The 17,919-nt window shown below is 38.2% G+C and overlaps 1 protein-coding gene across 1 annotated transcript in view; it reads left to right on the forward strand.

Annotated features, from left to right (window-relative positions):
* The window catches only part of LOC136879360 (glutamate receptor ionotropic, kainate 2), a 473,995-nt gene extending 473,276 nt beyond the window's left edge, over positions 1-719 (forward strand). The window contains exon 18 of the mRNA XM_068229090.1: positions 350-719. Coding sequence (XP_068085191.1) covers positions 350-598 — 249 coding nt within the window. The 3' untranslated portion in view covers positions 599-719. The remainder of the gene's footprint in view (positions 1-349) is intronic.
* Positions 720-17,919: the final 17,200 nt, after the last annotated feature.

Here is a 17,919-nt window from a genome sequence, read left to right on the forward strand (position 1 = left end):
AGCAGTGATAACAGAGATATTCATAAACTTAAATTTTTAGTGCTAAATCCATTGCTAACATGGAAATATTATTCAGTAATCATGGTAAAATTAACAAGCAATGGTGGAGTTGTCAGTTATGATTGTACTTTTAAGGTACAAAACTGTGTCATCATTAGCTCTTATTCTGTTGATCATGAAAGTAATGATCACTATGGAAATGAGAAGGAAAGCATGAAGGAGTGGTCAATCAGACAACTGCATCAGACCAATCTGTAGGCTAATGACTAAACTAATGTTCTAAGTTGTAAAATTAGAATTGATTAGAGGCTTTGTAAATTTCTAGAAAATGTGTAATGTTTGTTTTCAGCAATCGTTATGCTCAGAAATGGCCGAGGAGCTGCGGTTTGCCGTGCGGTGTCATGGCTCAAGACAAAGACCAGCACTCAAGCGGTCCTGTACACGTTGTTCGCCAGGGACTACCTATGTACCTGCCGCACTCGAGATGCCTCACATCAATGGGGTGAGCACTCGTGTCGCCTCTTGTCCTGGGGAATTGCCTGTGCAGTGGTCCCCTGTGTTGACTCGTAAAATAGAGGAAAAAACAACTTCTACTTGACTTACTGTGATTTTAATTACTGTACTGATATAAAAGGAAATTTTGTACAGCTGTTGATCTTGAAGCTTTCTATTTTTATGTCATTTTTAAAAATACAAAGATTAAAAATACATGTCAATTACAGAGGTTTTATTTTTTAAATGAAATCCTGCTTCCCACTGGTTCATTATTTAAATTAATGGTTGTGAGTATCAAGGGTAGATGAGGAGCCAGTGCAAGTTGCCTTCAGATTTGGTTCACATTCATTGTAGACTATTCTACAACTGACAGGACTACATTTAGGATTAGTGAACATAGCTGTTAGCTAATAGTGACAGATACAATCCTATCTCTCATATATTGTTTTATTTTCAGGTTCTGGTGCTTATTCTGCATGCCTTCATGTAATCCATTCATCTCAACATTTTTAAGTTCAAAGAGAAGAAAGAATTGTTAACCCTACTTATGTTCTTAAACTAGTTGTCTCTGAATTGATGATGATAATAATAATAATAATAATAATAATAATAATAATAATAATAATAATAATAATAATAATAATAATACCATGTCAAAATTCTGAGCGTGAATATCGTCTGAGGTCAAATGTAGAGCTCTACTCTAAATTTGAAAAGCTCTCACTGGTTATGAGGCAAAAATTCACTACAAGCTATCCAACATTAATGCCAGTAGTCACAGTCCAGACATCTAGGTGCTGCATGACTCTCTTTTGCGTCTCTCACAGATGATGTAACAGTGCACTGTACAAGGCTGCCGACTTAGGAAGTACGGAACACTATTGGATTGTATTGTTAGGTCCAGCTAGTGACAAAAAAGTATTGGTCTAATGTATCGGGGGTTTTTAGCACGGCTCTGTTTCATATCAGCCATTAGCCCACATATTGTGCTTGGGGTAAGCAAAGGGTACCCGTGGGCATAAGCTCTAACATTACCTAGGGCAACAACAGCATATTCTACATTCATTAGTAGCAAAAAGTGAAAAGTTGTTGAATTAATGAAGTATGCTGGATAATATTTTCCTTCAGTGGCCCACATTGTACACATTCCTACAATTTATCAGTGAGCAGAAGTTGGGTGACAGCAGTGCATTCTACATTCCATAGGGGTGAAAATCTGAATTAATGAAGTATGCGGGACAGGATTGGTTAGGTCTGACAGTGAATTCTACCATTTCAAATTGGCAAAAAGCCGAATTAATTTTTTTTTTTTTTTTTTGCTAGTTGCTTTACGTCGCACCGACACAGATAGGTCTTATGGCGACGATGGGACAGGGAAGGGCTAGGAGTGGGAAGGAAGCAGCCGTGGCCTTAATTAAGGTACAGCCCCAGCATTTGCCTGGTGTGAAAATGGGAAACCACGGAAAACCATTTTCAGGGCTGCCGACAGTGGGGTTCAAACCTACTATCTCCCAAATACTGGATACTGTCCGCACTTAAGCGACTGCAGCTATCGAGCTTGGTGCCGAATTAATTAAGTTTCATAGTAAAATGTTTCTGTTCTTTATTCCACATATTCCATATTCCTTTGCAGCTTTCATTATGCATGGGTTGGTAATGGAATCTGTGTGTTTTGTGCAATATTTTATTAGATTATAAAAGTACTTCTTGGGGCAGGCTAGGGTTCGACCCTGACTATCGCAATGAACAGATTTCTCCTCTAAAAGCAATTCCAGGTAACATTTCCATCATTTAAGCTTCCTTTTAATGTTATTAAAGGTGATCAGCACACAGTGAAGTTCTACTGGTAATGAGAAGGGCCATCTCATATTTTATGACAATCTCTCTCTCAAATATCTACCACCAGAACATTCCACAGAATTCTTGATCATGGAAATGTACATATCACTCTGTGGCGACTGCAGTGAAGAAGGATCTGACCAGTGAAGCAATGATTCAAGAAAGAAGTATCAAGACCTTGGTACATGTGATAAAGGAGCTACTGGAAAGAGTGAGAAGGAGAACTGTTGCAAAGTGGTCTGTAGAGTAAAGAATTACATTCTCCAACTAAGATGAAGGAGTACGAGAAATCTAGAAAGGATGACAGACAAGTGATAACCATTGTTCTAAATGGCTGAAACACTATGTAAAAGGATAGTGATAATAATATTAATAATAGGAGAGTTGGCAGCATGGTATGGACCATGTATCTCTAAGCTTATATTTAGGAGATGATGGGTTCAAATTCCTTTCACTGACAGCTCTGAAGATGGCTTTCTGTGCTTTTCCATCTTTACACCAGACAAATTCTAGGACTGTACGTTAGTTAAGAACTCAGCCACTTCCCTCGTAGTCCTAGCCATTTCTTAAACGTGAGTTGGTCCAATATTAAAATGCTAGCAAAAACATAAAAACAAAAATCACCATCATAATCAACTTGGAATAAATTTTCAATAGTAATAAGTTGTAGCGCGTCGTCAGCAGAGTCTGTTTGGTTGATCACTTGAATACAGTAGTTGGGAATAGTTCTGGTGAATACTGGAAGTGGTTTCTTCATCATAAAGATAGTGTTGTCACAAGGGATTCAATCAGGGAAGTAAGGTGAATGGTAAAGTTTATTTGATGGGGCTTAAAAGTGCTCTACTATCTACCTAACCTCTTGATTTAAATGGCTGTGGCTTTGACTTTATCCCTGGTGAGGAAATTACTTTGTGATAGTTGATCCAAAGCTTTTTCAAACATTCTTCAGGCAGTAGATCGCTCTATTCAAGTAATCAACCAAACAAGTCATAGTTTAGAGAGATAGAAACACATTGTGAAAATTGGAGATCAAAGCCTTGATAATGTTGACAGTTTCAAATACCTAGGGAGTGAATTAATGCAGAATACAAGGTTGGATATGGAGATTAGAAAGAGGGTACAACAGAATAGTGCATTCTATCAGAGTTTAAGAATCCTAGTCTGGAATAAGGAGCCGGCCCCGCGGTGTACTGGTAGCGTCCCTGCCACTTACCCAGAGGCCCTGGGTTCGATTCCTGGCCAGGTCAGGGAATTTTGCCTGGATCTGAGGGCTGGTTTTAGGTCCACTCAGCCTACATGATTACAATTGAGGAGCTATCTGACGGTGAGATGGCGGCCCTGGTCTAGAAAGCCAAGAATAATGGCTGAGAGGATTTGTCTTGCTGACAACACGACACCTCATAATCTGCAGGCCTCTGGGCTGAGGAGCGGTCACTTGGTAGGCCATGGCCCTTCGGGGCTGTTGCGCCATGGTTTTTTTTATTTCTTTAGGCTGGAATAAGGAATTACCAAGGAAGTGTAAGGAGATAATGTACAAAATGTATTACACGTCCATATTGATTTATGTGGCAGAGACCTGGACAGTGATAAGTAGGGAGGAGATCGGAATTCAAGCCAGCAAAATTAAATACCTAAGAAGTATCAAGACAGATTGAAAAATGAAGATGTGAGAAAGGAGGTCAGAATGGAAAACTGCCTAAATGAGAGAAATGATAGGAGTAAACTAGAATGATTTAGACATGTAAAGAAGATGAAGGAGGAAAGAATACCAAAACAGATGATGGAAATGAAGTTCGAGGGAAAGAGAGTGAGACAAAGACCTAGAACGAGGTGGATTGATTCGATAAAGAGGTGTGCAAGAAGAAGAAATCTGGACTGGGACAAAATGATGGATGAGGAATGGTGGAAGGTGGAGAAGTGCCATAAATGCCCCAACCTGGTATGAGCAGGATAAGAGAAAAGGAGGAGGAGGAGGAGGAGGATGATGATGAGACATATAATAGGATAAATGCAATGATAGGTCAGTGTGGGAAAAGGGAGCAACAGAAAAAGGAGGCAAGAACAAACAAGAAAATGGACAGGGACAGTCTCATCTTCATCACTTTTTATGTTCCTACCTCTCTATTTACTGAATACCTGATTTGTCACCTGTCTATTACTTTCCATCAGTTATATTGACTTATTGAGCTTTTCTCTATCTCTGTTTGTCTTATATTCCTAGGAAAGTGTAAGGAGATAATGTACAAAATTTATTATGCACCCATTTTGATTTATGTGGCTGAGACCTGGACTGTGATAGGTAGGGAGGGAGGAGATTGGAATTCAAGCCAGCAAAATGAAATACCTAAGAAGTATGACAGGGATGACCTAGATGTTAGGAACCTTCAAACAACAAGCACCATCTTATGTTCCTAGTATTTGACCTAGGAGCATGATGAATATAATACAAGCCCGTCTGCAGGAAACAAAATTGGCCCCTCTCAAATACAGTGTTCAAAACCTATCAATAACACATAAATTTAACAGCAGCAGATTCTTGAATGCAATCTATATCCATTTAATGTATGCAATAAGAGTACAAAACTAATTCATTTACAAACAGATTTTATTTTGAAAGTTAAATATTTTGCAAGGATTGTAATACAACATAAACAAATATATGTTTCTGTCTTTTGTCTTTCAATTTTGATGCTTCACTGTACTCACATTTGATTCTAAAGAAATTTAAGCCATGCAGCCTACTTGCCAGGATGAAAGGCAATGATGATTTCAAATATATCCATGGATGACACATTCATTGCTGAGGGGACTGAGTTCACATTTTGTAGCTAGTTCTTTAAAAGTTTAAGTTTGGAAAATGGTTGTTTTGCAGAAGAAACAGCAATAAGAATAATTAAGTCTAAAAGCTGAGATTTTGGGACCAATTTTTGTGAGAAATTGTGACTCTTGTGTTATGATAGACTCAACACAAAACAATAATTTACAGACATATGCAACCACCTGACAGTTACTCTGCATACACACTGTAAAAACAAATTTTTTCTGACTATCTTACAAACACAATATCACCTTTCCAGTGCAGAACGGTATTTGGTATATTTATTCATTTATTTACTTTTCCGGGAAAATTTGAGGGCCCCATAAGCTCTGGACCTACCTGCTTTGCAAACCTTGTAAACCATTATATTACGCCACTGCTTTGAACCTCTTTTTTTCATCTTTATTTTATGTCTCTTCCCTTTTCCTGTGTTTCACTTTATCCCATACCTCCTATATCAAGACTGAAGATCTGTCAAGATGGCCCCTCAATGAGTGTTTAAGCCCACCATTCTGATGAAGCTGGGAAGCAGAAATGAGCTCATTGGATGTAAAAGACTGAGAAAAGAGCCTACTTGAAGACAACAGTGTATAAAGATCATATTTGTTCTTGCCTCCCTCTTCCCATATTGTGATGTCATGGTGTTCACCTTATTATGATCTTATCTCTCTTTATTATATGACTTGAAAGCCTTGAAACAGGTATATATCCACCACTCATAACAACTAAAATGTTGTCACTATTCAAATCCAGCCCGCATAGTCCTGGATGAGTTTCTAAGTACACTTGCCAAGAAGCAGACTTTGTATTTAGAAAACTTTGCAATTCATTTTGGGACCAAGCAAGTTGGCCATGCGGTTAGCGTTGCGTACCTATGAGTGCATTTAGGAGATGGTGGGTTTGAATCCTACTGTTGGCAGTCCTGAAGATCCTTTTCCGCGGTTTCCCATTTTCACACTAGGCAAATGTCGGTGCTGTACCTTAATTGAGACCACGACCGTTACCTTCTCAATCTAGCCCTTTTCCATCATTCCTTCGCCAAAAACCTTCAGTGTGTTAGTGTGACGTTAAACCACTAGAAAAATATCAATTTAATTTTGGCCAGCCCCACAATGTTGGGGTGTGCCTGCCTCATATCCAGAGGACCTGGTTTCAATTTCAAACCGGACTAGTTCAAGGTCCACTCAGCCTACAACACGATCACAATTGAAGAGCCATCTGACAGTGAGATAGCAGTGCCAGTCTAGAAAGCCAAGAATAATGGCCAAGAGGATTTGTTGTGCTGACCACATGATATTTCGTTTTCTGTAGGACTTGTCTCCTTTGGTAGACCATGGCCCTTCAGGGCTGTTGCACCAAGGGTTTTTGGTTTTCATTTCATTTCTGTATTCTTAGTGTATTTCGGTGTTATGACAGTAGTTGAGTAGCTTCATACAAGTCTGCTGAAAATACTCACTTCAACAAAAGTCAGAAGTTGTGCTCACTACCAAATCCAAGATCATGAATTGTGTTTACCAATATATTCCAGAATAGAAAACAAGTTAACAAAACACCTTGAGGATGGAAATATACAAAATAAATTAATATTGAAAGAAGAGGGGTAAATTCTAGAAGTTCAGCTGTGAGTCTCAGTTGTACAATAAAAGAATAATTGTACCAATCTACAAGCAAGGAATTAGGAAGGACTGCAACTACTTTCAATGTATATCCTTTGACCAGTATATTAGGCAAAATGTCAACAGGTATTATAGAAGAAGGATAAAAATAACCTTTCATCATTCTGTTTTCATACTGACTTTGCTGTACATTTTACAAGTGAAAACTAGGTAGATTTGGACATATTATGCTTAAGATGGAGGTGACATATCGTCATTGCCGGGAAAAAACCTCCTATGTGCAAAATAACAAATTTTTCAGGAGAGACAAAAAACTATTTCATATAATAATACTTTACTTCATAATAATCGAAGTAATCTAGTTCCCTTCTGTACCTGTCTTTTTATAACCCTGTACTGTTTAACTGCAGTAATATCAATTATTTCACCAGATATTTAATTTTTGTTCATTACGTTGACACATAGGAGGTTATGGTTTCCACGAAATTACACATAGGAGATTTTGCTTTAAGAATGAAGTTTTTATTATATTGAAGTTTTACTCAAACACATGAATCATTACAGTTTATTCAGCTGAATTTTATTACATCAATTGTTCCTAATTGTATTTTATTAAATGTATACTGTGCAAATTGATCACTGTCCTCTTCTGGGAACTTTTCACTTGTCTGGCTTTACAGAGAGATTATCATAGAAAGAGTGGTGGTCATGCTCAATTACCTGCTCCAGTTCCTGCAAATGAGTGAACTTAGATATTGTGATTGGCAATTGTGCAGTGTACAAACTGCGTGGTTCACCAATTGGAAAACTCATTCTCCTCCTTTGTGGAAGTTCTTCCCACTCTGCTGTGTGTTCCAATTTGTAATTTATTCTTCCATCAGGTAAGTACTGCAATTGGCGGATATCTGTCACTACAGGGTTGCCAGATTTTCTTCCAGGCCGTAATGATGGGAGGTTTGATTTATGCTCAAAATCCTTAAAGAAACTGAAGTCGACACTTTTCACATTGTATGGTTTCGTGGGTCTGGCTTGCCTCATTCTTGCTATATAATCCATGGGCGAATTAATTGGTGGAGAGAAGTAGTGCTCTAGAGTGGCATGGACATTCCATCATAGTGTGCCCCTTTTCCAGATACAGTTGTTCCACGGTGATGTTCTTAGATCTAGCGGCATTACTTAAGGCGCTGGCTAAAACCTTGTTCCTATTCTGATAATTACAGCCATCAGAAATTAAGGTAACCTTATTGGTTGGAGGTGGCAAATTTTCAATAAAATTAACTATGTATGATGTAAATTCATTTGCACTTACACCACTATTGCCCTCGTGCCATACATAAAGTGTAACATCACCGTTTCTTAGATCATAAATTGTGAAATTATGTACTTGAAGTTTCTGTCTGTAGTATGTCTTGGATGCTAGCAACGTAGGACACAAAAGAACACTTTGAAGATCCATTGTTACCACAACATGATAATCAGTACGGGCCTCCTTAGCTTTATTCTACGCTTCCCGAGCCTCGTCTTTCCTTAGGAGGTGTTTTTGATATTCTTCTTCTTCTACTTGACCAACTTTATATGCACAGCAAATGTCGCACTGGTCTTTTTTAGGCAGATGAATATCAATTTTGTCTTCTTACAACGTATCCATGAAAAGGGTTCTACAGCTCGGAGATTTCTTGTTTTCGTCACACCATTCCTTGTAGACTGAAAACATATGTAATTTTGATCGAAAAGTTGGCTCAACGTATACCTTTTTCGTGGACTTTCGACAATAATGGCTGGGAACTTTAGGTAAAACTCCAAGCCACTCACGAATTGTCTTCTTGTCTTCAATTTTCTTTTTTCTTCTTGATGGACATAGGTACATCCTGCTTTTCTTGGGCAAGTTTCTTCAATGGACTGCTTCAGGCATCGGTGTCTGAATTATCTGCTCCCTTACCAGTAGAAGTTGAAATATGTTCGACGTCCTTTACATGTGTCCATCTCTTGTAACTGTCCTCACCAATTCCCAAAGTGTTTATGAAAAATGTTCAGCAAACATGCACACTTTCTCCGTCAGGTTTAGTTAAATGTATATCATGGTCTATGTTCTTTCTTTTGATGTTGCCTGCTGTTTCTTTGCACCTCCTGAGAACATTCCTAGTGGTGACAAGCCCTCTGATGTATGCCTTCTTTTCAGCCCAGGATGGAATCTGCCAGAAATCTTTGAACAATTGACATCGGTGCTCCTCGTTGATTGTACCGCAAAGGAATGTCTTCTGTGTCTTCTTTATAAGTTCTTTATGTTTGCATCTGTTACCTAATTTTCTTGCCTGTTTTGTGATTACTTTAGCCTTTTGCTGTAAGCCTAAGTAAGGCTTGCCAAAGATTCTATTTGAACAGGATTTTTCCTTTGCTTTGTGGTTGAGTCTCTTCTCTGCGCTTACATTTCGTATATCAGGATTACCAACAGACATTTCGGAATGATCCAGCGCCTCACTCACAGTTTTCGTACCTTCGTTAGACGTATCTTCGGTCTTCGGTGTCCCTCTATTTTTATGAGAGTTCAGTATATTTTGGAGATCATCTTCTTCTACATTCCACTTAATGGAAGACATGTCATGTAGATCTTCTAAATCTGAAATAAATGATTTAATATTAGAACACAGTTTTTATCCTTCGTGTGGCTCCATTTGTCAACGTCACAGATTTTACACTAATTGCTTTGTACTCGTATTAGTCACAATTTTATGTTTAAGTAGAAGGCTTGTAAAACTTCAAACATACCTATTATAGGGCAGGCGATTTCCATTGCCTCCACATTTCTTGCTGTGCTGGTAGAGTCATTATCAGACATCGCCGCTATGGATGCAGTAAGTTCTTCTAGATGAAAGGGAAATGAGGATTATTTTGTAGATAAATTTTAGAGGCCACATGACTATTTGTTTACCAATAATGCAACATTCATATTGAACATAGTTTCTATGATATCCATGTGTTTCAAGTTGGTATTGTAATTCATACGTACCTGCTGCAGAACTTGTAACATCCATCACGTCGTCCAATATTTCTTCCATGGTAGGGGTGTCGTCATTTTCATAGTGATTTGTCTCTGTTGTGGGTTTTACAAATGCACCTGCAGTATATTAAAGGAAATAAAACGATCATACTACTGTCATCTTACAATCCATAGTAGTTGTTATTTAAATGTGCATAGAGTTGGGATAGCCCTTGTGTTTTTGGTATTTTAAGATTTGCAATGCATCATGCTTTCATCACTGTTTATTAATTGACTTACCTTTGTCTGACTGATAATATTTTGTAGATATCTCCAATGCCATTTGTAGAATCTTCTTTCCACGGCTGAACATTTCTCTTCACAATAAAGTTCCTGCAGCAATAATAGTAGAAGCGGCAGAAAAAGATCTGACGTCTACTTGTTCAATCTGGCGCCATACAGAGTAAACAATCCCTATAGAGTTGTCATTGTCGAGCAGAAGGCGGAAAAGTATAACACTAACGTGTTCGACTCAACACATAGGAGATATTTCCCGGTAGCGTGAACAGTGTGGACCAAGGTATAATACTCCTATGTGTCCTTCAAGCACATAGGAGATTTTCCCCAGCAACAAAAATGCTAAGCCACATAGGAGGTGCAATATTTTGTGGAATTTAACCCATTTAATATTTTCTAACACATTGGAGGTTTTGCCACTTCGTAGTGGCAGCCATTCTGAATCTCTTGGTGCTAAAATCTCATTTTCACAAATTCTGACACATTGGAGGTTTTTTCCCGGCAACGACGATATATTAAAGTTGGGAGAATAATAATAATATTATAATAAAAATAAATAATAATAAATAATAAAATTTTTATTATTATTATTATTATTATTATTATTATTATTATTATTATTATTATTATTATTATTATTATTATTATTATTATTATTATTATTATTATTATTATTATTATTATTATTATTATTCTGATGCCATTTCATAGAGGAATGATCATGCTGGATGGAAACTGTGTGAATAAACTGTTGTGGAAAAGAGGAGTTATATGAGGTGAATGGAGGAGGATCAAATGAACATAGCAAGAGCAGAAATATATCCAGGAGATAATGATAAATTTGTTTTTAATTAATTTATCATAAAAGGAATAGAAACAAAAGTGTATGTAGTAGTGGTTATTGTTGTTTTAAGGAGAAGTGGAGTTAGATAACCATTCTCTTTTAATTCTTATCAGAAAGAGAAAAAGAGAGAGAGGAAGAGGTCTTACCCTTTGAAGAATGAAAATATTGGCAGAAGAAAGGGAGGGCTTGTGAAAGGAGTGAAAAACGAAAGACTCCCTAAGCCTAGGAAGCCTAATACCATCAGAAGAAAAGTTGTCAGTAGTAGACAGGATAAGAAAGATGAGAATGAGGAGGCTGGCACCTCACACTTACTAGCTGAGAGTCCTTGGGGCATATATGTATAGAGGTAGAGGGCAGCGACTTACCATATGAGCAAATAGATACCCATAAAAGAAAGACATGGGTCCATTATTGTTTCACAGTTAAAATCCTTAAACATTTACGCTCCCTTTACCACCCTCTTGCTCTTTGAAATTCCTAAATTAGACGCTGTCCAGTTTTCAGGTCTAGTGAAGCATCTGGCCTAAACATTAGATAATCGCTCCTTGTCTTATAGTATCATTTAGACTTTCACGGCCCGCGTAACTATCATGAGGTATATTTTTGGGCTTATGTCGTGTAATTAATTATAAAAAAACACTCAACGAGTTTCGAAAGGAACCTTGCCTTTCTTCATCAGGAGACACAGAGAAAATGAAACGACGCATAACAGGTTGCTAGGAGAAAGCAACAAGGAACTTGAAATGGTGCCCTAAGATGTAAACGGGATGCCATTTTAGCCCCAGATAGAGACAACGAATGGTACAGTAAAGCATTACTCTCTAATGGTTCTGATAATAGGTAGCCATGATTCACTAAGGTTGTAGCCTGTATCGCGGTTGAAATTATCTGGGTGTTTACGTATTTGAACCGCCTCCCTGATAATTCTTGGGCGATATTGCTTTATACGGGCAAGAACATCCACTTCTTGGAACAAAACATCATAACCAGGTGTTAAGGCATGATCAGCAACAGCTGATTTATCAGGTTGGTTGAGTCTGATACATCTGGTATGTTCTTTGATGCGAGCACATACTGTTCTTGAAGTCTGCCCAATATAAACCTTGCCACAAGTATAGGGAACTCTGTAGATACCAGGTTGTTGCAATTTAGGCAAACTATCCTTAGTTGGTCGCAGGAGTTGCCTAATCTTAATTGATGTTCCAAAAACAGTTCGTACATGGTACCTAGCAAGATTTTAGCAATATGATCCGTCGTTTTATGTATGTAAGGTAGATAAGCAGTTCCTTTTACATCTTTTTTCTTAACAGACGTCCAATTATGTGTCGATTTAAGAGCTGTTGAGATCAAAGCTCTGCTGTAACCGTTGTTCTCATGGCATAAGCCCAAAAATATACCTCATGAATAGCTCCTTGTCTTGCCCGTCTCCGAAGCCCTGTATCTCACATCAGTGCTTACTTGTCAAAAATGACCACTACCATCCTTACTCCATCCTCCACTGTCAAAGGCTGTAACCAAAAATTCTGGACCGATGCGTTTTTTTTTTTTTATATATACCGTTTCCATGTGTGCTTACAAGGTAAGTCGCTGTTCTTCATCTGTTTTCTATACTTGTGTATATATACACTATGTTACAATTATTTTATTTATTGTATGACTTTTAATGCCGGGAGTGTCCAAGGACATGTTCTGCTTGGCTGGTGCAGATTATTTTATTTGACTCCCTTGGGCGACCTGCACGTCTGTATGTGGGATGATAATTATAATGAGGTAGGAAGAAGGTGAAACCCAGTGTCGGCACATAACCTACTTCCACCGAACAATAACAAGGGGTCTGCTCAAGGCTTAACATCCTCATCCAACAGACATGTGTGTGTGTGTGTGTGCGCGTGTGTGCGTGCGTGCGTGCGTGTGTGTGTGTGTGTGTGTGTGTGTGTGTGTGTGTGTGTGTGTGTGTGTACACTACCGTCAAAAGTTTTTGATCACCTATACACAAAACTAGATACTTTATTTCAATGTACAAACACATCGTAAAAACTAAATAGACCAACAAAATATATATTTTCTCTCTATCATTAAGTAGAATACAATATCGTTTATATTTTACCCTCTTCAAAGTATCCAGCCTTTGCCCTCCGAACAGCTGCACAAACACTTGGCATTCTGGAAATAAGATTTTGTAGTGTTTGTGTAGATATTGCAGTCCAACAGCACTGTAAATTATTCCATAGCTCTTCAACATTAGTTGACCTCAGTTTTCAGACCTCCCTGTCAAGTTCATCCCATAACAGTTCAATAGGATTTAAGTCTGGTGACTGACTTGGCCAAATCATATTTTTCAGTTCCCCATATTTCTCTTTTCTACTGACATACCTCTACACAATTTAGAAGAATGTTTGGGGTCATTGTCCTGCTGCAGAACAAACCCACGACCAATAAGCCTCTTGCCAGATGGAACTGCATTGTTGATCAGTATCCTGTGATACCCTTCCTTCTTTAATGTTCCATTAATTCGCACTAGATCACCGACTTTATCACCCGCAAAACATCCCTACACCATAACCGACCTTCCACCATGCTTCACGGTAGGTGTCACACACTGACTCTTCATACGTTCTGCACAAAGTCGACGAACAAACATTCGACGATGGCTCCCAAATACTTCAAACTTTGATTCATCCGTGAATAACACCTTGGACCATTGCTGCATGCTCCAGTTTTTATGTTGCTGTGCCCATTGCATTCTTTTCACCTTATTTTGTGTCCGTAATAAAAGTTTTGGGCCGCTACGCACCCCTTTAAACCTCGTTCACGAAGACGGCATTGCACTGTTGAGACAGAGATTGGAGCAGCTCACATATTATTGACTTCTTTGCAAATTTCAGGTGCCGTACGAGTCCTCTGATGTTTACTCTGTACACATATGAACTGATATTCCCTGTATGATGTTACACGGGGTCTTCCAGATCACGAAACACTTGCATTGGCACCGGTTTGCTTGAACCGCTGCAATGTATACACCACTGTAGATTGGGCTATGCCAACTTTTGTTGCTATTGTCCTACTAGAATACCCGTCGTGATGCAGAGTAACAATTACAGCACGTTTTTCAGTTCCAATCTCCTGCTTCCGTCCCATTTGGAGGTAATATGGTATGCACCTGATCAGATACACAAACACACTGCTAGCTGCACACAGTGTACTGAAAACTAATGTGAACTGCTTGCTACACAGACAGCTGAAGGAATGAGGCCTATTCGAGTGGACACGTCTTGGGTAAAGACACGTCAGTGTTGTTGTGGTTACTCATCAGCGAACCTCCATGCGGAGAACCGGTCAAATACACAACAGAGTCGTTCCGTCTTTACATGTTTATGCTTTTTTTATTATCAGAACAGGGCTATGATAGATTATTTAGAACTGCATCTCTGTTTTAACCACAAATCCATAGTTGTGATAGGTGATCTAAAACTTTTGACCGGTAGTGTATGTATGTATGTATGTATGTATGTATGTATGTATGTATGTATGTATGTATGTATGGATGGATGGATGGATGGATGGATGGATGGATGTATTACTCGTGCAACTTTTAGTGATACATGCGCTCCCTTGTGCTGAATCAGTCGACCTTGGTTATCTTTGAGATATGTATATAATGTTATTTAATGTTAGAAAATTAATATCGATCGATCATATTATCGATTCAATTTGGATTTCATTTCCATTCGGTTGGCAGTATTACCGGAACTGGGAGAGCTCCCTCCTTACTCCTCACCCCCTGTAACACCAAATATCACTAAAAGTTGCACAAGTAATACACGAAATTGAGAGTCAAAGGAAGTTATTTCAAGGATAATCAATAGTAATTTTCTCAAATTAGTTTAACCAGTCCACTGATACCCATCGCACTGATGAGTGCATTGATGAGATGAGCTACCTTGGTCATAATCTTAATCTATGTGTTCAACATAATTTCCACATTTATATGAGGTCAGCATTTCCTTTGTTAATCAGTTTCCTCCATGACTTCCTCTTTTTTCTATCCTTTCTCTCTTAGATCCTCAACTACTTTGTCTTTGAATCTTCCTCTCCTCCTCTTTCAAATGACAGTTACTGCCCTCATGCTCTTTCCCATGTACCATTCATCCTCTCTCTCCATGTGGCCAAACCACCTCAGACTATGTTCCTTAATCTTCTTGCTCATTTGACCTCTGAAATAGTCATTTCTGATATTGTCTGTCCTTGTCAAACCACACATCTGTCTTAGTATTCTTATTTCAGACACTTCCATCTTTCTTCCTGATCCCTTGTAATTGTCCATGTTTCAGCTCCATATAACATTATTGCACTCTCAAACACTGTAACTTTCATTTAGTTACTTACAGTACCACACTCAGCTTTCTCCACTTCAGCTATGTAGTCACAACCAAGCAAGCTGGGCATGTGGTTAGGGTGCACAGCTGTGAGCTTGCATTCAGGAGATGATGGGTTTGAATCCAAATGTTGGCAGCCCTGAAGATGGTTTTCCGTGGTTTCCCATTTTTCTACCAAGCCATGGGTGCTACCTTTCCAATCCTAGCCCTTTTCCCTCCTTGCATCACCAAAATCCTTTGATGTGTTAGTGCGACATTGGCAAGAAGAAAAAGAAAAGGCTCTATTTTCAGTCCTCCACCCTTCTCAACACTCGATCTCAGGAACTTGATTTAGGAAACATTAGGTAACATCTCATCCTAGTCTGTATCTGTAGCATAATGTTTAGCACTATTAGCTGCTATCATCGGTGGCCCGGGTTTGATTCCCGGTACTGTCAGAGATTTAAGAATGGCAGGAGGGCTGGTATGTAGTTGAAAAGGTACATGCAGTTCACCTCCATGAGGGGGGTGTGCCCAAAAAGAGCAACACCACCTCAGGATGGGCACACGAGTTTACTTTTATTTTATCTCATCCTGGAATTTCATGAAGCTGTCTTTTCCATTTATGACCATATATTTGATCTTTATTCTGCTTACTCTATTTCCCTAAATCACCAACCGCAGAATTTTCAGTCTGTCAAAACTAATGTAGGTTTAAAAAATTAGAAAAGAACCTGAAAAAGAAGGCATTTAATAACAGATTATACCTAAAAGAGATAACATTAAATGTTATTAGTTTCAACAGACTGAAAAACTTCACAATTATAGATTAATCAACACTGAAAAGAAATGACATTATATTATTTTGGGAGCAATTGCTTTGAAGACAATCCTGGTTGCAGGTTTGAAACGCGTAAGTGTACTATAATTATTACACGACCAAATATTCCCAAAATAATACAATACAATGTCATTTAGTGGTTGGAAAAGTCTACGTTTTGAGATTATGGAAAGAAATGGCTTCCACTATAACAAATCACCAAAAGCTGTTAGGACAAAGTTGTATATAAACCAGACTCCAATTCCTGATGTTCCATGGCAGAAATGAAATACCATGGTGAAAGTCCTAATACTACCAAGTTGCATTATACGGTATGCTATAATAATTTTAAATTTAATGGCTCATAAAGGAATTTGATTTTAGCACAATAAAATAGTTTATTTTTGTTTAATATTATGTTTAAGCAAATAGCCTCTGAATTCAACCTGCAAATGAACTTCATGTGGGGTCAATACTTTTTTGTTTCATTTTCTCACAATGAATACTTTGACATGGTGAATTATTTTCTTCCGAACTGTTAGACCATGATTGCATTCTTTGATGATAAGCCACACAGTATTGCTTCTAACACAGTTGTCTCCATGTCACAGAATTGAATATCGTAGAGACACTGAAGGGAGTCACCGAAGACATTTTATAGTGAGGGTTTACTCTGGGAGTTTAACTTTTATAGGTGGAGGAATGTTTGATTTATTAATTGTGAGAAATGGAACTGTTACAAGAAAGTAAACAAGTATGGAATTGATGGGTTGTAGCCAGATTATCGGTCTCCAGAAGGTTACATGCATATTCACCATTAACAGATGGTGAGAGTGGCCTTGTGTTCCAGATGTTTATAATGAATTTTGTAGTTTGTGCAGTCCCACATGAATTAATTGGAACAAGGTTTCTTTTTATATATAATTTTTTTGAATGGTTGGCAACAGTATGTTATACATTGGTTATTCATACATCTTGCACTTGTTTGTTCATTGATTGAACAATAATTGCTTTGTGTGATGGTTGTTTTGGGTTGAAAGTGATTTTACTTGTATGCATTGTACTTTTGAAAAATTTTGAGGGCTACCTTGTGAGATTCATGAAAAAATCCACAGCCTGTTTCCAGTCATTCGACCGGATCAGGAATGGAATGAATGAAGCCCCCATCTAGCAGCGGGGCTAGGAATCGTGCCGGCAGCTGGAGCCTGTCACACTCCTCTGGAGCAATGATTAATGAATGACAGATGAAATTATATTGGAAAATATTGCTGGAATGAAAGATAACAAAGGAAACCAGAGCACCTGGAGAAAAACTTGTCCTACCTCCACTTTGTCCAGCAAAAATCTCGCACTGAGTGACTGGGATTTGAACCATGGAACCCAGCGGTGAAAGGCCAATGCGCTGCTGCCCGAGCCACGGAGGCTTTGAGATTCATAATGTTTGTCTTTAATGAATACGATTTCCAGGAAGAGTAGTGCAATTGTAGTTTGACACAAAGAGAGATCAGCTATAAAATTTTGTGTCGGTCAGGCATTGTTAATCAAATTATTCAGCAGCACAAACAGATCAGGTCAATTTCACCCCAGAAAAGGGGGAAGTGTGGCACAAAATCTATGACAGCCGATGACTACCTTGTCATTAGAAGAAGCAAATTAATCCCTGCTGTGGGCTTGGCTTAATAATTGGGTGACAAGGGAATGAATCTGTATGTGATTAATGTTCATCATACACTTCTGCAGCTGGGCTGAGTGGTTCAATCAATCAATCAATCAATCAATCAATCAATCAATCAATCAATCAATCAATCAATCAATCAATCAATCAATCAATCAATCAATCAATCAATCCTAATCTGCA

This window comes from Anabrus simplex, chromosome 8 (assembly GCF_040414725.1).
Source record: "Anabrus simplex isolate iqAnaSimp1 chromosome 8, ASM4041472v1, whole genome shotgun sequence".
NCBI classification, from domain to species: Eukaryota; Metazoa; Arthropoda; class Insecta; order Orthoptera; family Tettigoniidae; genus Anabrus; species Anabrus simplex.